This window comes from Dendropsophus ebraccatus, chromosome 4, assembly GCF_027789765.1.
Source record: "Dendropsophus ebraccatus isolate aDenEbr1 chromosome 4, aDenEbr1.pat, whole genome shotgun sequence".
NCBI classification, from domain to species: Eukaryota; Metazoa; Chordata; class Amphibia; order Anura; family Hylidae; genus Dendropsophus; species Dendropsophus ebraccatus.
Genome location: NC_091457.1, coordinates 32,201,318 through 32,222,067, shown reverse-complemented (window position 1 = coordinate 32,222,067; position 20,750 = coordinate 32,201,318). Strand labels below are relative to the sequence as shown.

The 20,750-nt window shown below is 42.1% G+C and overlaps 1 protein-coding gene across 2 annotated transcripts in view; it reads left to right on the top strand.

The window, feature by feature from the left end:
• The window catches only part of MACROD1 (mono-ADP ribosylhydrolase 1), a 561,289-nt gene that overhangs the window by 508,243 nt on the left and 32,296 nt on the right, over positions 1-20,750 (top strand). For both annotated transcript variants that reach the window (XM_069968252.1, XM_069968253.1), the window contains exon 5: positions 19,765-19,881. In XM_069968252.1, the coding sequence (XP_069824353.1) occupies positions 19,765-19,881 (117 nt within the window). The remainder of the gene's footprint in view (positions 1-19,764; positions 19,882-20,750) is intronic.

The window sequence follows — 20,750 nt, the reverse complement described above, 5'->3', positions numbered from 1 at the left end:
TGGCAACAGCAAGCAGTGTGATCCATGAATCAAGTAAAAAACATGAAAGTGTCACTGTTGTTTATTTATTTTATTTATATATTATTATTTTTTTGCAGAAATCAATAGTACAGGCGATTTTAATAAACATTGTAATTAGGTTTATTAGCCAAAAAAAGCATTTTTATCATGAAAAAGCAGTTTGAAGCTCTCCCCCCTGTCTTCATTGTTGTCTATGGAAAGGGGAGGGATGGAGGGAAATGAGGCACCAAAACAGGACAACGAAGAGTTAATTTACAGCTACATTACCGAGCTATCTCCTCTGAAGTCAGCACTGACCTCTGAATATTGGCTTTCACACAGCTCTCACTGTGTAATCCTTTGTTCTCTGCTCTCTGCTGGCGACTAATCTCCCTCCTCCCTCCTCCCCCCTCCCCTTTCCATAGGTTATACAGGGCTCGACTGATGTGAAAGAGTTGAGATTTCCTGATAATGAGCAGTGAATGAGAAAGGCGGGGGGGGGGACCTGGGGAAAGTCTTTTTGAATGCAGATAATGCCATATTTGCCTAATAAACCCAATTACAAAGTTTCTTAAAATCGCCTGTACTATTGATTTCTGCAAAAAAAAAAAAAATAATTGACAGTGACACTTGAACCCTTCAAAACAAGAATTTCACTAGACCTTTGTAGAAGTTCTGTTGCATCTGGCACTAATATGAGAGCAGCAGATCCTTGAAGTCCTTGCAAGTTGAGGCCTCTGTGAACTTCTTGCACATTTCACAGTTGCTGAATTGAGTTGAGATTTGGGAGTTCATGTCACCACCTTTTTGTCACTTCCCTCAAAACATTTCTATAAAGATTTTGCAATATGGCAGGGTGCAGATCACTACCATTAGGGAATACAGTTCCCGTAAAGGAGTGTATTTGGTAGACAACAATATTTAGTTATGACATGTCAGTGTAACATCCACTTTATTGTCAGGACAGAAGGTTTCCTAGAAGAGCATTTAGCTGCAATGCATTCTGTGTTCTGACATCTTTTTGTCATTGGCAGCAGTAGCTTTTTAGCATTTTGAGTTACAGTAACGCTTGTATTAGGCTGGTTCACACTGCGTTTTCAGCATCCGTTTAACGGATCTGTTTTTTTTAACGGTCAAAAAAGTAGTGTCAACAGTACTTTATTGTGCGTCAAAAAAAACGCATCCGTTTTGATCCGTTTTTTTTTTATAATGGAAGTCAATGGAAAAACGGATCAAAAACAGATGCACACAAATGCATCCGTTTTTTGCAAAAAAACTGATCCGTTAAACGGATGCTGAAAACACAGTGTGAACCTAGCCTTACTCAGACCAGGTGGATTAGCCTTCATTCCCCAGATGTATCAATGAGCCTTGGGCACCTATAACCCTGTCACCAGTGGCATAGCTACCATGCAGGCAGACCATGCAGCTACTATGGGGCTCGGGCCCCCTGGTTGAGCATGAACTGCCTCCATGGTACTTGCGGCCACAAGGCGGCTCTCACAGACCCCCTAAATCCCCTCCCCCCCCGAGACAGTGCTCACACCTTGCCCAGGTAAGGTGAGTATGTTGGCGGGGGCATACAGTTTTTTGCTATGGGGCCCCATGAATCCTTGTGACGCCCCTGCCTGTCACTGATTCACAGGCTTATATAACTAATTGAGAACATTTAAAATCTTCACATTATAAAAAGCTAATGTGCACTATAAATCAAAGAGGATGGACAACCTATTTGCCTTTGTTGGATCAGTCTGCAGACCAGATTCAAGAAAAGGCTGTGATTAATCCTTTCTTATGACCCATTAAAGCAACCATATGCAGTTCAGGTTCACTGCAGGTGCGTAAGAAAAGTAATATTCTTATTATTAAATAGTGTGGATATAAGGCATATATGCGGTAACAGTGAAGCAAAAGAAAGTGTAAAGTCTCCAATACAATACAATAGAAGCTGCAAATGACTCATTAATACATCCGGGTAGTGAAGGTAAAGCATTCATCCAGGAATCAGGAGAGCACACGTCAGCCCCGTCAGTTCAGATTATGACAATGCATCTCTCCATGAGACACATTGCTTTTCTCCACACTGACACCTCATGTTCCTCTATGTATTATATGTATTTTAAGGGGTTTTTCTAGCACTAGGAAATGCCATTGTTTATGATGAGTGGGGTCCAACCTCTAGGACCTCTACTGATCCTTCAGTGGTCTAGCAAGTGCTGCATCCTCTTTTAAGTTCCTTCTGTATAGCAGTGCACCCAGTCACCAGCTGTGCAGCCAGTATTTTAATAACTGTAACACTTGTATAATTGAGGCCGTATTACACTCCAAAATCTGCAGAGGGAAGCAAGCACCATCTTGTCAGGTCGGTGCTCACTTCCCCCTGGTTCCCTGCTCGTGGTCTGTGCTATTACACACACAGACAGCGAACAGGAAAAAGTGGGGAGCTGTGGGAGGGGCTGCCCGGATGATACTTAGATCATCTCGGTGGCCCATTGAAGCCAGCAGCGGTCTGCTGACGCCACTCCTATTGTGCGGAGTGACGAGCAGCAGACCATCACTGTTATGATCGGGCCATTTCAACATGTTGAAAGACCACAATCAGCCAGTGGGCTCTGGTGTTTTGGGGGCAAGTTGCCACGGTGGCCAGGAGTGGTGATACTTACCCCCGCACACACGGGCACCAAACCTTGGTAGAACTGGTGTGAGGTGCCGTCCCGACTTAAATAGTGCTTTGACTTTACTTGGAAAATAACTTTAATGCAATACAAAATGTAAGGTAGAAAAATACTGCTTATGGCTGGGTTCACACTACGTATATTTCAGTCAGTATTGTGGTCCCCATATTGCGACCAAAACCAGGAGTGGATTAAAAACACAGAAAGGCTCTGTTCACACAATGTTGAAATTGAGTGGTTGGCCGCCATATAACAGTAAATAACTGCCATTATTTCAATATAACAGCCGTTGTTTTAGGGTACAAACCCACACACCGTATACGCAGCTTATTTACTGCTGCGATACTCAGCAAATATGCAGCAAATACGCAACAAACACGCAACAAATACGCAGCAGATTAGATCTAAATAACTGGACACAGCATCAAATCTGCACCACCAAATCTGCTTCAAATCTGCTGCGTTTTTGCTGCGTATCTGCTGTGTATACGGTGTGTGGGTTTGTACCCTTAAAATAACAGCAAATATTTGCCATTAAATGGCGGCCATCCACTCAATTTCAACATTGTGTGAACAGATCCTTTCTGTGTTTTCAATCCACTCCTGGTTTTGGTTGCAATATGAGGACCACAATACTGACTGAAATATACGTAGTGTGAACCCAGCCTAAAAGTGCTAGTGCAAAAATACTTCACAATGCTTGGCACAAATCCTGCATAGCAGAGGCTGTTGCACAACCGGCTAAAAAATATGTTTCAGGCCATGTTCACACGCTGTAAAATAACAGCCGCCATTTGAATTTAAATTAACAACTGTTGTTTTCTTTGATGATTTCCATTAAAGTCTTTGGAAATAACGTCCGTTGGTTCAAAAACAATTGTATATTGTATTGTTGATACACACACTCACCTACTTGGGTCCCCCCCTTTTTTTTTTTTTTTAAGTAGCTGTTCAAGCAAAGATACGGTATGTAAAAAAAAATTATGCCCCCTTATAACCCTTTAATCTGTGCCTTAGTGGATTCAAAGGCATAAGTGTAATGCATGAGTATAAGCATATGTTATATATATGTACCTAGGAGTAACACTATTTTCAGAATGCAGCCTCCGTACACCACAACAATGGATGTGAAACAAAGCCATCAGAATATGATGACATGTAGACTTTCACCTCTACTTCAAGTGGTTTAACAACAATATTGTATTAACTGTTAAGGGATTACAACCATGTCTGAAAGAGTTCCTTCATTTTCATAGTCAATGCATAAGCTAACTATAATATTAAATAAAAGCATCGCTTTTAAGATTTGGATGCAACCTTTTATAGTGAAAGACTGTCTGAAATGTACACCCCCAAACACTGTCTTTCCTTGAGTTGTTTTACTTGCTTTACTGCAGCTGCTCCTTCTTTTTATGTGTGTTTTTGCCTGTTACAAGTGAATGCTTGTTTAATCAGGTTGAGGTCAGATGACTGACTCGACCATTGATTTGCTTTCTTATAAGAAGCTGTTAGGTTCCTTTAGCTGTACGTTTTCTGTCATTATCCATCTGTACTGTGAAGCGATGTCCTTTCATTTCTGCAGGAATTAGCCGAATTTGAGCAGAAGTCTAGTGTTACATACGCCAGAATTTTTTGCACTACATCTATCAGCAGTCACATCATCAATCATCACAAGTAACCTTAGGGCTGTGAGTCTTTCCTCTCATACTCTCCCAATTTCCCAGGACTGGATCCAGCTTTTCCCAGAGGGGAGTGTCACGGAGCGGTACTGAGTTAAAATCAGCCGACTGCCGACCTAAGGAAGCAATTTACTTTTTTATTACTATAAATTTGCTCTTCTCCATTACTAATGGTTTCCATCTTCAAATAAACATTCATAGCATCACCTGATTGAGGTAGGATTACCTACCGCTTTGGGAGTGTTCCTAAATTAGCTACAAATTGTGAAAAGTTTTATTGCCAAGGGAGTCTACTTGTGTTGTTTTCGTCCTTTTTTGTGTTTGAGATCACCAGTGCTTTCCTACTTTTTAATTCTGTACAGAATTGTTGATTTGGCCAACTAAAGTTTCTGTCATCTCTCTTTTGATTGTATTTTAGCCTATTGATGGCCTCCTTCATTTGCATTGACACCTCTTTGAACCACATATTTAGAGTCCCGAACAACTACTTAATCTTAATTTAACACTTGGGATCAGCTCCAGAACTTTTCTCTCCTTAATTTGTCACAAAACACTAAGGTAACGGCCATCCAGACCATAAAAATGCTGATCAGAGCGACTTGTTCAATTACGTTTGAGTCTGTAAAACTGGAGGCAATATGTAACAAATGGCTGTAATTCCTTAACACTTAATGCACTAACTTTGCTAAACCCATTAAATTAAAAAATGAAAGTCTACACTACCATCACAGATTGATGGTTATTTTGTACCTCCATTGTGGCGGTGGACAGAGGCTGAACTATGACAGTACTCTTACTATCCAAATACTTCTAGACCCAACTGCAACTAAACTGCAGGATTATCAGACAATTGTTAAAACCACTAAAAAATTATATCAACGTGAAATTACAGGTGATTGTCAGTTTTGCGCATCTATACCAAGTAAGATTGCCCATGCCATTTCCCCTCTAAGGGCACATTTGTTAAGCTACTTAGAGGGAATCAATCACCTGGATTCCACTGATTAAACATTGTTCAATAGGTCGGCTAATAAGGATTTATGCCATATCTTCTTTGGGCAGTGCAGTTTCCTTACAGACAGCTTTTCCGCCATGTAAAGGTACCGCACTGCCGAAGAAGATCAAGCAATTCTAGTGGTTTATTCGGTGGAATCCTGGTGATAATGGTGGTCTAATATCAGTTTAGAATAATCTAACCTGCTGTAATGTTCCCATGGGGCTGGAGACGCTGAGAATGAAGGTAGTTTTAGTTGAACAGTTTCTGAGTTCCCAGCATCATTGTTCAATATGATGCTGGGAGCTCCCATACAGTTTAAATATTAATTAAAGTTTTTGTATATTACATTTACATATTCCAATGAAAAAAATATACAAAAAAAAATGCAGTGCATTACTGCAAGACACATTGAATGTGCAGCAGGCTCCCTCTGCTCTGCCTAGTGGGGGGCACCTGGTTAAATGCTTGAGTCTCCCATTGATTTCAATAAGGTTCATCGAGCACTCGAGCATTGAAAAATGTTCAAACCCAGTAACGGGCACTCAAGTGTTTTAGTGTTTGCTCACTAAATTATATTGTGTTCAGTGACCACATTAACTGACTATTCTCATGGATCATGCAGATTACAAGTAGAAAAAGTAGAACGAGAGCTGAGCTGCAGTTACAGGTCGCCACTGCTATGCAGTGAATGGTGCGGATACCAAACAGCCTCCCTTGAACTTATTTAATGAATTAGCCATGACAACATCATGAGAGTTCTGTAGTCTCACTGCTCTTACAGTAAAGAATCCAGGTCTTAACTGATGGATTTGATCATCATTCTGTTTTGCCTAGAAAACCTTTTTAATGATAAATAAAATGATAGACCCCTTTGATTGACAGTAGATCAATGAATAAGAAAAGAAATGCAATGTTCACATTTTTATCATCTCCAGTGTGGTGTGTTTTTATTTTTAATGTTTGATGTAGCCAATCTAATAATGAATGGACTCTAGCTGGATTACAGAGCAGGTTTTTATAGTTATATTCATTTTCTGACATTTTAAAATTACTATATACGAAACATATAAGCAACAATTAATCATCAAATGACAAAGAAATACCAGATAACCAGGCAAAGATTACAAAGGTGTCAGTTGAATGCATACATTATCTGTTCAGTTACAGTATTAAAGGGGTATTCTCATTTCAGAAAGTTATATCCTATCCACAAACTTGGGGATGTTTAAAAAATAGAGGGGGGTGACTGCAGGGCCCTCTTAGCAGGGGACAATCATCCACCAACTTAATGGAGGCTTAAAGAGGATGTACCACCAGGTACATTCTCTTTAACCTAAACTCACTGATTGAACGGCGCCGGCACGGGGAAGCTGTTGCTGCGGTCCGTTTTTCGGACCGAGGCCCAGTTCCCATGCACAGCGCCGTTCTATGCACCGGAAGCGGCCGGTGCTCAAGGACTGGAGGTAGGCCGGGCCGCCCCCAGTGGGAGGGAATTCCCTCCCCTGTATGACGCGGCTCCCTTAGAATAAATGGAGCCGCGTCATACAGGGAAGGGAATTCCCTCCCACTGGGGGCGGGCGGGCCGTTGCATAGAACGGCGCCGTGCACGGGAACTGGGCCTCGGTCCGAAAAACAGACCGCGGCACCGGCTTCCCCGTGCCGGTGCCGTTCGATCAGTGGGTTTAGGTTAAAGAGGATGTACCAGGTGGTACATCCTCTTTAAGATCCTATTTCACAAAGTGATTATTGGCCGATAATTGCTTTGTGTAATAGAAGACAATGATCGGCCGACATGCACAATGTCGGCTGATCATTGTTTTTGAACAGGCTGAAATGCTAACGATCAGCCTGGTAACGATCTGCAGATTGCCGGGATGAAAAGCACCTACGGGGACATTTATCATTTGCACAATAATTATTATACTTGCACACTTTTCCTGTTACTTACAAAAAGGCTATGTTCACACGTCAAAAATGGATAAAAAACGCTATTTTAAAAAACGTCCGTTTTTGCCGCGATTTAACTGACTACAATAGCAATGCATTGGAGTCAATGGGAAAACGGACGTGCAATGCACACAATGCATTGAAAAACAGACGTTTTTGCCGCGGACGCTAAAATAATGAACATGAACATTATTTTCGGACTTCTTTTGCAAACAGCGGACTTTTTTTAATAGTTGTTCACACACAGTTCTTCTTTTGTGACCGTTCTTTCTCCGTTTTTACTATTAAATTCAATGGACTTTTAAATTAAGACACACCCAAAGTCCAATTAGTAACCCCAAACTAAAATAATGTGCAAACATCAGTCATTGCACCTGGGGAGGGAAGGCCAGGCTGCTAAAAACGTCCGTTATTTTAGACTCAAAATAACGTACGTCATTTTAAACGGAGCTGAAAAAAAAGCTTGCGTGAACATAGCCAAATGTATGCGCAAAATTTATCATTAGGAGTACTTTGTGGGTAAAAAAAAGACATACGAAGGTCTGACTAGAGTACTGCTGCGCAAACCCCACCACCACCACCACCAAAAAACCCACACATGACAAATCTGCCTAAAAAAGTAATAGAAAGTAGTAGATGGACGGCACTCTGCTGGCTTGAAGTCAAAAAATAGCTTAAAGCTGGTGGGTGCACGTCCCATAAAAGTCGACCCCCGACTCCTCTGGATAGCAAAATTGAACACGAGGACGGCACTCCAGTAGTGTATAGTGAAGATTTATTCACCCAATCACAAACAGCGACGTTTCGACTCTAACATGAGTCTTTCTCAAGCTTGAGAAAGACTCATGTTAGAGTCGAAACGTCGCTGTTTGTGATTGGGTGAATAAATCTTCACTATACACTACTGGAGTGCCGTCCTCGTGTTCAATTTTGCCTAAAAAAGTAGATAACGTAAACCATGTCTCCTCCAAAAAAATAGCAAAAATGACCCAGGAATAAAGGGATTTACAAATATATTAAGAATTACAAAGGGTATCATCTGGAGGGAAGTTGTTTCAAATTACACTAACCATTTTAAGGGAAAACTAACAGCAGGTTATGCGGTTTGGTGCACTAATTTGCCCTGGTGGCCTGCCTCTCCTCATAAATATTGAAGCAGTAATGTAGTCCCGGATGCACCAAACCACCTAAATTACATAGTGAATAAAGTCAAGATTTACAAAAAATGGCGCTGAGTGCCCCATGTGCTATGGGATTAATAGCTAGTTAGAGACTGTTAGTTTCTCTTTAAATTCCTAGGGGCAGATTTTTGAAACTTGAACCCTGGCATACGTCACAGAGTAGGCTCAGACTGTTACTTTCTCTGTGGTGTAAAGGTGTGGTAAGGCGGGGAGGAGGCGTGACTACCTCCTGAGCCTAATTTGTCACGGTTTATGCCTTGAAACAAGCATAAACTGTGCACAATTTTTGCACAAGCCTGTGAGAGATGCAGGGCCAGCCAGCTGTGCTAAGAGGTGTGCACCTCTGGACAGAATTGTGGCTGGGTAAATAGGGAAAGGGCTTTATTTAAGGGCTTTTATTTCCTATACAAGAGGAAAGAAGGTTTCACCATCCTCACAGACAGAGATTCTTTACTGTTAGAGCAGTGAGACTTTGGAACACTGCCACATGATGTTGTCATGGCTAATTCATGAAATTACTTCAAGGTGCTTTTCTCAATTGAACTTGATGGATCTTTAACTTTTTTTAAACCTCATTAAGTAAGTAACTATTGTAGACGTTATTTAAGTTTGTGCCGAGCTCAGGAATCGGGTGGCGTTTATAAAAAAAGGAAGTTATGAAAAGTTCATAACCATCCAAGATGGGAACACCTGTTTAAGAAGACCATAAAGTACTCTGCAAGCGCTGTATGTGTGTACAGTGATAACACTTCAAGCTGAAGTTTTGTAATATGCTATATTGGCCAGCAAAGTAAACGGAGGTAGGCCATGAGTAAACAAGTAAGATATACAGGCTGCTTTATTGTCCCCCACAGATTCAGAGATAAAATAGACATATTGCTAACACTGCAGTGTAATAAAAAAGAAAGAAAAGGCCAAACCTTACCCTTTATGATCTTTTCAGACTTAAACATTTATACAAGTTAAATAGGCAATTCAGGCGTTATAGAGAAACATAGAACAAAGATCTACAGCATCCTCATAAATAGGCACATTTATCCTAGTCAATAAAATACCATAGTCTGAGAGCATAAGTAGCAGAACTAAATGAATATACATTATGGAATAAACTACTATAAATATAACCAATCCTGTAATGTTTCTGGTAATAACTAGAGAATGTATTATGTTGTCAGGTATACATTCATATGAGAAAGTACTTAAAGAGACTCTGTCAGCAGGTTTATGCTGTCTTATCTAAGGGTAGCATAAACTAGTGACAGAGAAGCTGAACAGAATGATTTATCACTTACATTGTTCTGTGCAGCTGGTTCAGAGACATCCTCCGGAATAACATGGACAACAAGTAGTCCTCTCCATTATGTGTGTGAACCTAGTATTCATGGAGCCATATTTATGAGCAACAGCAAACTCCACCCACCAGCTAATGATTGGCAGATATCTATCCATGCTGTGTATAAGCAGTCAATTATCAATCAGCAGCTGGAGGGGTGTGGCAAGAATTCCATTCTCCTGCATATTAGGAGAACAGCTGAACAAAATGATGTAAATAATACACTGATCTGTTTAGCATTTCTGTGACTAGTTTATGCTGCCCTCATTTAAGGTGGAATAAACCTAGTGACAGATTCCCTTTAACTGAATCCAAGTACAGGAGTGTTAGGTGAGAGCAACTAGAACAGTAGGAGCAGAAAAGTCCACAGGTATAGAAACCATCTGTGAATTGACTTCTGGAAGCAGATGATCTATTTTCCTCTGAAGAGGTGTTAAAGAAAGAGGTTTTGTGACCATGTCTGGCTGGCATGACATAGCGTATGCAATAATGCTTATAAATCACAAAAGATAAGATATGATATTTTGGGAAGTGATTTCTCTCTTGCTTTTGGCAACTTGAAAAAAGCATCTTCCTCCAAGTAGGTGAGTCAAAAAGGATGGAGAAAAAGCTCTTGAAGGTGGTCGTCGAGCCCTAACCCCAGGGGCTATTTCAGTTATATGTCAATGTGGACCAAGTGGTCTTTTTCTGCCGACAACCTTCTATGTGCTAGGATATACAGCTCAGACAGACGCATTATTCTAGCAGAGCTTGTTCTTAAGGTCATCAGACAACTTAGCCCACATGTTAAAAAGGAATGGGTTCTGTGGCGTTCTCAAGTTGGAAGACTCTAGTTTCAGCCTCTTATGTTATGGCCTAGAAGGTTGGTATTCACCTTCTCTGTTTTCAGTGTCAGACTGGGGTATTGGGGGCCCACCAGAGGAAATGATCCTTGGCTCCCACCAATGAAGAACCAATGAGAAACAGCATGTTAGTCAGTGCAGGTTCTAAAGCTGGGGCCCCCCCGGAGGCCTTTTGGTGGGCCAGTCCTACATTTTCTGTTTTGCATGTGAGTGAAGTGGTGGAAGCGTGGACGATTAGAAGAAACCAAGCAGGCTCTGGTACAGAGTAAAGTTCTCCTCTCATTCCTTCAAGACAGAGGCATATAGTGGATTGATAGTAGTGCTGCCTGTTGGATGGGCGGGGTTAGCTCCATATTCAGATTTAATGAGTTTCTTTGCTACTATAGGTTGTTCATCATGTAAAATCTATGATGATTTTGTTCATGTGTGGAGCATTAGCATTTAGCCGGATAGCTAGATTTGAGATGTAGCTTCACTTGTTTGAGCTAGGTGTCTACATCCCCCTTGGGTAGCTTCACACATAGCGAATCGCAGCCGATTTCACGATGCGTGTTCTGCAGCGAACTCCGCTGCAATTCCCGCTACTGTGAGTTTGAATTTTCCCGCTGCTGAATTTTCATTCTGCGAGTATGTAAATGGCGGCCCCCTTAATCAGCTGCAGCTTGGAGCATACATTTCCTGGACTGTGCTCAGGCTGCATATGAGGCCCCTGGCTTGTAAGTCCCGCCCAACCAATCAGTGACTGCAGTGAGGCCGTGCACTGATTGGCTGAGTGGGACCAATGGGAGCCGGGAGCCTCAGATGCAGGGGCGCGGACCAGGTAAAGTATGTTCCAGGCAGCGGCTGGTTAAGAGGGTCAGCAATTACATACTCGCAGCAGAATGTATGTAACCCCATTAGCGGAAATCACAGCGGATTTCGCTGTGGAACTCGCAGTGTGAAACCTACTGCGATCCGCTATGTGTGAAGCTACTTTTTTTAATGAATCTGCCAGCTGCAATTCACGTTCCAAACTGCTGACACTGTTAGATAGCTGTTAAGACACATGGTACATTCCATATGTCCAGCTGTGCTTCCAGAATTAAAAAAAAACTTCTGCAAGCTGGAATGGCTTCTCACCCCCCTTCCCATCCCTGACCTTGCTCAATTGAAAGTCAGCTAGGAGCTGATCTTTAAGCAGAATCAAAAATCAGAGAGGGATTGAGGAGTGATACAGCCCTCAGCATTGCAGGAGCTTGGAAACACCTCCTTGATTCATTGCACCAGTGAATAAAGATAATTTTCTACAATATGGAGGCACAGATGGAAACATGAAATGTACCATATGTCTTTATGAAAAAATTATGAAAAGAGGGTCTCCAGCTCCAGTTAAAAATTCCAAGGTTATTAAGTCCACATAAAAACTTTACAAACAGACACCAATATCCATAAAATAACGCCTTTGCATTTTGGAGGCAGCTGTTGATACGGCTATCTAAGAGTTCACTTTAGTATAAGGAGGCGTACTTTATATAAAGAAGGTTTTTATATAAACATAGATCTGAATTCTTTACTTTAGAAGCTGTAAGATTATGGAACTCTCTGCCAGAGGAAATTGTCATGGTGAACGCACTACAGAGTGGATGAATTTTTTGGACTGTAGCAACATTACAAGTTTGAGTTACTAAATCTGGAGAAGGGTCTTTGATCCAAGAATTTATTGTCATTGACCCCCCCCCCCCCCCCCCCCCTCCAATCATAAGAAACAATTGGCTTCACCCTTATAGCGGTTTTGCCTTCCCCTGGATGAGCACTCCAGTATAATGAGGCGGATGAACATATACTATAGCTGGGATGGGGAACCTTCTGCCCAACTATTGCAAAACTACAATTCTTATAATGCCTGGACAGCCAGGCATGATGGGAATTGTAGTTTTGCAACAGCTGGAGGTCCGAAGGTTCCCCATCCCTGTATTATAGAATAAGATGAACAAGTTCCCAAAGGGGTTGTGCACAACTTTAACTTTAAGGCTGGGTTCACACTACGTATATTTCAGTCAGTATTGTGGTCCTCATATTGCAACCAAAACCAGGAGTGGATTAAAAACACAGAAAGGCTCTGTCCACACAATGTTGAAATTGAGTGGATGGCCGCCATTTAATGACAAATATTTGCTGTAATTTTAAAACAACGGCTGTTATATTGAAATAATGGCCGTTATTTACTGTTATATGGCGGCCATCCACTCAATTTCAACATTATGTGAACAGATCCTTTCTGTGTTTTTAATCCACTCCTGGTTTTGGTTGCAATATGAGGACCACAATACTGACTGAAATATACGTAGTGTGAACCCAGCCTAATAGTGTATACAGTAGTCTATTAATGCCCACAATGCAAGAAGATCCCATTCAAAAACACATCTGCCAACCAAAACAAAAAATATTTATCTGCTGTAAATAAATGTTCGGAAAAATGCCAGTGGCTTATAGCTAGTCTCATTCAGAAATCTTCCTTAGATTTATTGCGTTTGATCCTAGACTTTCAATCTGTACCTCCCTTCCAGCCACAATGTTCTTTTAAATGAAGAAACCAAGTGAGCTACAGTGCAGTTTATTTCACAAGAAAAAGCTTTGGATCTAATAACAGCGGGGTCACAATTCTTGGCATTCTCCAGTACAACATACCGCTACCAGGGCCACTATTAGAGATCAAGTACCATCTACTTCACCCACTGTACCAGGCCTGTACTAAGCTCTTCCATCACTTTAAAAATACCCTTAGAGCTCAATTCTCAATGTGCACAAATAACATTATAGCACTATGGGAGTTTCTGGGTTTAAAAGACACATCATTTAGGGGCACAGTTATCATTGTCTTTGGGCCATTATTATGGCACACTTTGTGTTTTTGCACTCTGTAAAATTTTAAGCAACATTTTTCAAGGTGTTTCCCTTTTTTTGTTTTGCACCTGGAGGGGGTGTGATTTCCTGTTAGCTACTTTTTTAGACAGATTTAGTTTTTGCTAAAAAAAAAAAAATTGTAAAGTAGTTCTCCAGTCAGACCCTGGCGTAGTTTTTAGCCAAAAAAAAGCATGCAAAAATTGTGCAAGATTTATAAAGGCCCATGCACCTAATGATTTTGGTGAAAAAGTTTGAAAGTTTGCTAAGGCAAAAAAAAGTGCAAATGATAAATGTTCCCCCTAATGTCTTAGGCCGGCGTCAAGGAAAAACATTGGGGCCGATACTGCAGTACTGGCCGGATGATCTTCATTTCTGAATAATCGGGATGCAGGCGCATCCGTGCGCGCCCGCAATCCCAATTTGCCGCTCCATTGTGTCAACTGACAGGTTTTTTGCATTGCCGCTAGTGACCCCGGACAGAGTCTATACTAATGTGTATGCACTCTGGCCGGGATTCCATTCATTGCAATACAATGTATGTTGTGTGTAAATCACGGCCGTTGTTGCAAATTGAAACAACTGCCTTGATTTCTACAACACATACATTGTGTGAACATGGCCTTAAACTGTGCATATAAGTTGTGTTGAAATTTTCAGGAGACTTTAATATTATTATCTTTTCTCTACTCAAACAATAGAAGATGAGTGCACTAAATCCAAATGTGGTGTTTTATTGTTCCCTGATTGTTTAACAGTTCACAAGCTGGATCCCCTGGATCTTTCCCCAAAGTGTTGTCTTTTTGGGGTTTTTTTTCCTCCATTAGTAGAGCAGCAGTTATTTAACCGTATAGTACTGGACTCAGGGTGCTTGTAGCACCCACCAAAGCATGCCTCCACTGCTTACAAATGTGTGTGCCATGTGCATATTTGCAGAACATACATACACATACTAAAACTACATGTGTTAACATCATGGCTTGATTATAGGCTCAATAACGTGGCTAAAAGGGTATCTGGCATGAGAAAGTTAACTTTTTTTGAGGGGAACCCTTATCCATAGTCAGTGTCTTGTATTGCAGCTTAAAGGGAATCTTTCACTAGGTTTATGCTGCCTTAAATGAGGGCAGTGTAAATTAGTGACAGAAATGCTGAACAGTTCAGTGTTATACTGACATTATTCTGTCAGCCATTCCCCTAATATGCAGGAGAATAGGATTTTTACCACACCCTTCCCCCGCCCTCTAGCTGCTAATTGACAGTTGACTGCCTGTAAACGCCATGGATAGATAACTGCCAATAAGCAGCTGGTGGGCAGAGTTTTCTGCTTCTCATGAATATCCAGGACTACTGGGCTAATGTACATAATAAGGAGAGGGCTACTTATTGTACATGTTATTTAGGAGGATATTTTTGGATCAGCTGCACAGAACAACGTAAGTGATACGTCATTCTGTTCCGCTTCTCTATCACTAGTTTATGCTACACTTAGGACAGGACAGTACAAACCTACTGACAGAGTCTCTTTAAGCTTCAGCTATAGAACTAGACTACACCCTATGGAAAAACTGCCAGTTTGTGGAAATAGTAAGCAGTTCCTTCTTCTCTAATGCCAGATAGTACAGTTACATGGTTCCTGCTGTTTCAACAAACTATATAAATCAATTTATAATACAAGCGAATATAAGAGGCTGCGTAGTTATATTATCAGAGTAAATGCATTTTTCTCCTCTCTTTTCTGACCTCATACATACAGCCGTAGCCTATGGTTTGTATTAGCTCTCAACACAGTGCTTTATTTACAGCTTACACTGTTTAGTAGTGTTCTATACGTTCTCCCACGATGCTACTGGTTTCGAGGGTGCGCTATAGAAATATATGGGAGCTTGATCCCCTCTTGTGTCTAATGTGTAAGGAACTTTATAGAGAATAGGCTTCATTCGTTAGCTCAGGGACAGCAGAAAATTAGGGATGAAGACAGCAGAAAACTGGCAAAAAGGTCATATACAAATTATGTAATGGCCAGAAATAGTGCTCCTCTTAATGCACACAGATGCACAGTTTATTCTGTAAAAACTAATTTACATGACAGGTAAGCTTTAGGTTTATTTAACCATAGCTGACACATAATCGCACTCATAACAAGGTCTAACGTGATGCTATAAAAAGCATGTAGTATAGTTAAAGCAGTGAGAAGGTGATAATCTATATGACAATGTCCCGAAGATTGCCATGAAATTCTTAATTTGTAAAAATTTCACTGTAACATCTCCCTCATGTTTTGTCATTTTCCATGTTACCGTCATGATTTTGCAGCTTGGTTTTAAAAAGAACTTTATGTTATAATGCTAAAGTATGCATTATATTTTGCTAGTAATTTTACTTTGGGAGACTTATCGGAGTTTGGTCATAGTTTATTTACTGGTTATTAGTTTATGTAGCTGATCCATATATGTATCTAAGTATTGAGTATGTGGAATACATTTAAAAAGAACAATGAGCTGCCTTGACTTCTGCAAGGAGCTACCAGGGGTCCGCTGCAAGACTATTCAAAACGGTTTGTACTTGTACAGTTGTAGACCATCAACAAAGTTTCTTCCTCTAGGGCAGTGCTTCCCAACCTTTTCCACCTCGGGGCACACCTTGGAAAAAAAAATTACCTCGGGGCACCCCTACTAAATGATATTCTACAAAATAAAAAAAACCATCATACAGTGACTCACAGGTGAAGTCTTCTTTGATCTGAGGAGTCACTTTCCCTTTTCCTCTCCATCCGCCATGATGATTTCTTCCAGCTACTTTTCATCTCTTCAGAACCTGCAAGACAAACAATTTAGGCTCCACACATTTCTAGCAACTTCCTATCATTTCTCCCTCCTGTAGGCTCCCAAAGTAACTGCGCTGTTTGGTGTTATGTGCAGTAAAGCGAGTAGGAATGTGGGATGCCCCCTGTATGTAGGATCCCCTGCTGTGCCCCCTGTATGTAGGATCCCCTGCTGTGATGAACTAATAATGCCCCCAGAGGTGCCCCCATGAACTAATAATGCCCCCAGAGGTGCCCCCATGAACTAATAATGCCCCCAGAGGTGGCCCCCATATACTAATAATGCCCCCAGAGGTGCCCCCATGAACTAATAATGCCCCCAGAGGTGCCCCTATATACTAATAATGCCCCCAGAGGTGCCCCCATGAGCTAATATTGCCCCCAGAGGTGCCCCCATGAACTAATAATGCCCTCAGAGGTGGCCCCCATATACTAATAATGCCCCCGGAGGTGGCCCCCATATACTAATAATGCCCCCAGAGGTGCCCCATATACTAATAATGCCCCCAGAGGTGCCCCCATGAACTAATAATGCCCCCATAGGTGCCCCTATATACTAATAATGCCCCAGAGGTGCCCCCATATACTAATAATGCCCCCATGAACTAATAATGCCCCCAGAGGTGCCCCTATATACTAATAATGCCCCCAGAGGTGCCCCCATGAGCTAATAATGCCCCTAGAGGTGCCCCCATGAACTAATAATGCCCCCAGAGGTGGCCCACATATACTAATAATGCCCCCAGAGGTGCCCCCATGAACTAATAATGCCCCCAGAGGTGCCCCCATGACTAATAATGCCCCCAGAGGTGCCCCCTATCAACTAATAATGCCCCCAGAGGTGCCCCCATAACTAATAATGCCCCCAGAGTTGCCCCCATATACTAATAATGCCCCCAGAGGTGCCCCCATGAACTAATAATGCCCCCAGAGGTGCCCCCATATACTAATAATGCCCCCAGAGGTGCCCCCATATACTAATAATGCTCCCAGAGGTGCCCCCATGAGCTAATAATGCCCCCAGAGTTGCCCCCATATACTAATAATTCCCCCAGTGGGGCCCCCATATACTAATAATGCTCCCAGAGGTGCCCCCCATGAACTAATAATGCCCCCTGCTCCGCCCCTTAAAAAAAAAAAAAACATCCTACTCACCTAATCCGGGCTGTGGCTGCAGGCAGCAGCTCTCCTCCTCTTCGGGCTCCTCTGCGAGCCGCGGGGACGGGACTTCCGGCAGGCGTGATGACGTCACATCATCACGCCTGCCGGAGAGGTCACGTCCCGGCCTCCCATAGGCTGCTGGTATGAAGTGCTGGCGGCCTATGGGAGTGAATATAGGAGCAGGACACTGACACTTCCTGCTCCTGTATTCTGCTTACTTTAATGTTCCGCCCGGTCACAGTGCGGGCGGAACATCAAAGTGATCTGTGCATCCCGAGAAGCTGCGCGGCCGCAGCTTCTCGGGATGCTGAAAGAGACAGCGTGCATTTCCCACCGGGATCCCACGTCACCCCTGGTGGGTTCTCCCGGTTGGGAAACGCTGCTCTAGGGCATGGGTCTCCAAACTGGAGACCTTCAGCTGTTGCAATACTACATTTCCCATCATGCCTGGACAGCCAAATCCAAAGCTTTAGCTGTCCAGACATGTTGGGTATTATGGTTTTGCAACAGCTGGAGGGCCCCAGATTGGAGACCCATGCCCTAAGAAGGGGATGTTTCCTGGAATGAATAGAGCATGCGTTGCCAGTAGAGATGTGTGAACCTTGAGCCTCAGTCCTGACATTTCAGTCTCTAGATCCTCCTTCTCCTTTGCCAAACACATCTATCTGAAATTTAGTTATACTGTATTTGAGCCTAGATGTGCACTTATATAAAGAGAAAAGGGGCCATTGGTGCAAATTGCAGAGGTAGAATTTGTGCACTAGGACCCAGCAGCAAAGTGACAGTGACAGGAAGCCTGGTGCTGCTAAGAGAGCAGAGAAAAGGGCTAGCATGTGGAAAGAGGGAAAGGTGAGTAGGCCGTGTAATGGCTGCTGGGAACATAGCAAGGTTGTGTCCACCTTAACTAGCAGCCAGCTGATACAGATTGTCTCTTCTGGCTCATAGGGGGAACCCAAGTGGGACACCCCACCCTGTGATATCCATATGGCTTAACAGGCTTAACATGAGCATTTAAAAAGTGCTTAAAGGTGTTGTAAATTAACAGGTGCCAGAGATTTGTTATTTACTGCTATTAAAAAATCTCAAGTCTTCCAGTACTTATCAGCTGCTGTATGTCCTGCAGGAAGTGGAGTATTTTTCCCAGTCTGCGAAGCAGGAGAGGTGGGGATTTGCTACTGCTGGGGATCTATGGGGATTTGCTACTGCTCTGGACAGTTCCTGACATGGACAAAGGTGGCAGCAGAGAGCAGTGTGTCAGACTGGAGAGAATGCACTACTTCATTCAGGACATACAGAAGCTGATAACTACTGGAAAACTCGAGATTTTTTTAATAGAAGTAAATTACAAATCTCTGGCACTTTCTAGCACCAGTTGATCTGAAAGAGAAAAAAAAATGGTGAACAATCCCTTTAAGTTCTCTTATATGCTCCATAACATATTTGCAAAAAGGCAAGGCCTTGTGACCAAAGAACAAACCTTGGTAAAGCAGAGTTACAGACCATTTTAATCTAAGCCTTCTGATGCCATTTTAGATCTCTTACTTTGCCAAAATTACAATTTGCGTAGCTTTTGTTATTTCCCTTACAGTACTCGCTATTACATCTAAATGGAGGATAATACTTTCTGATTCTGATCCTTTAAATCTGCATATACGGAGGTCGGCTGCTCTGTGTTCGTTGTTGATTTGATTTCCAGCTAAATTACAAGTTACCAGATTAGAACCAATTCATGAGATGATATTTAATTGTGTCCCACAGGGGGAGAGAAGACAACAGGGAGAGAGAGGAGTTATAACATGACAGCCGAAGAGAGAGCGAGAGGATTCATCACACAGAGAAGGAGGGTAGGGGGGAGATTAGAACAGCCAGACACAGACAACTTATAATATTGACAGCAAGGAGTACATTTACAAAGGTTGGAAGGACAAGAATTATGGGGTGATGTTAAGCTGGTGTCTTATATAGTAGATTATCAGCCTGATGTGTATTAATGAAGTGAATCCTGAGAACACAGGAGAATTACTGTGACAACACCATCTTTTCTAGTCCCGGTAGAAATCTGTATACTATACCTACTTGTACAGATGGAGCCTGCTGGTAGCTCTCCATGGTGCTGCACTTCTCTCTCTGTTCTTGTATATGCTGGATGCTGATTGCTATTGTTCCCTATCTACCATTCCTTTTATACTCCTATCTCTAGTCACCAGAACTGCTCACATACTGTATTTTGTCTCTCTTCTTTCAGTGGATGGATGCATACATCAGGCAGCAGGCCCACTCCTGAAGCTTGAATGTAGCACCCTAGAAGGCTGTGAGACTGGACAAGCAAAAATTACCTGTGGCTACCTTCTGCCTGCCAAGTGTGAGTTTACATTAATTGAATTATTCCTCTAGGCTAAATTGTTTACTATTTTTATGTGAATGTGATGTTTTATAGATACCTTGTATGACTCTACCTGTGCATTGCTTTTCAGAATTCCTAACCAGTTCCTGATTCTCCTAGCCATCATATGGTACTCTATATCAGTAATAAATATGTTTTATAACTAGTATAACTATTGTTTTTACACACCTGCAGAGGCATCTCAGTAAGAAGCACAGTCTTAAAGGAGAAGTCTGGCGAAAATTTTTATTAAAGTATTGTATTGGCCCCCGAAAGTTATACAAATCCCCAATATACACTTATTACAGGAAATGCACATAAAGTGCTTTTTTCCCTGCACTTACTACTGCATCAAGGCGCTTACTTCCTGGATAAAATGGTGATGTCACAACCCGACTCCCAGAGCTGTGCGGGCTGTGGCTGCTGGAGAGGATGGTGGCAGGGGGATGCTCAGTGTCCCTCCAGTGCCCTGTGTCCCTCAGTGTCCCCCTGCCATTATCTTCTCCAGCAGCCACAGCCCGCACAGCTCTGGGAGTCGGGTCGTGACATCACCATGTTATCCAGGAAGTGAAGCCTTGATGATTCTTACTCTTATCCTACTAGTTTCGAAATCCATACCCAATATATTGGTAAGGTCCTGGGGAGACCACTATCAGATCTGTTTGAGAATGACCAGATGGTTAGGGTTTTTTTTTACTCTGATGAATAAATTCTCTGTTCCCAGACAAGATCTTTATATTTTTCTGTAAATTAGACACCTTTTAGCAGAGAAGAGTAGAGAATTGAAAAACTGGAATAGTGCTATTTTTACCAAATACAAAAGAACCCCTATATTTTTTAATGGGAGA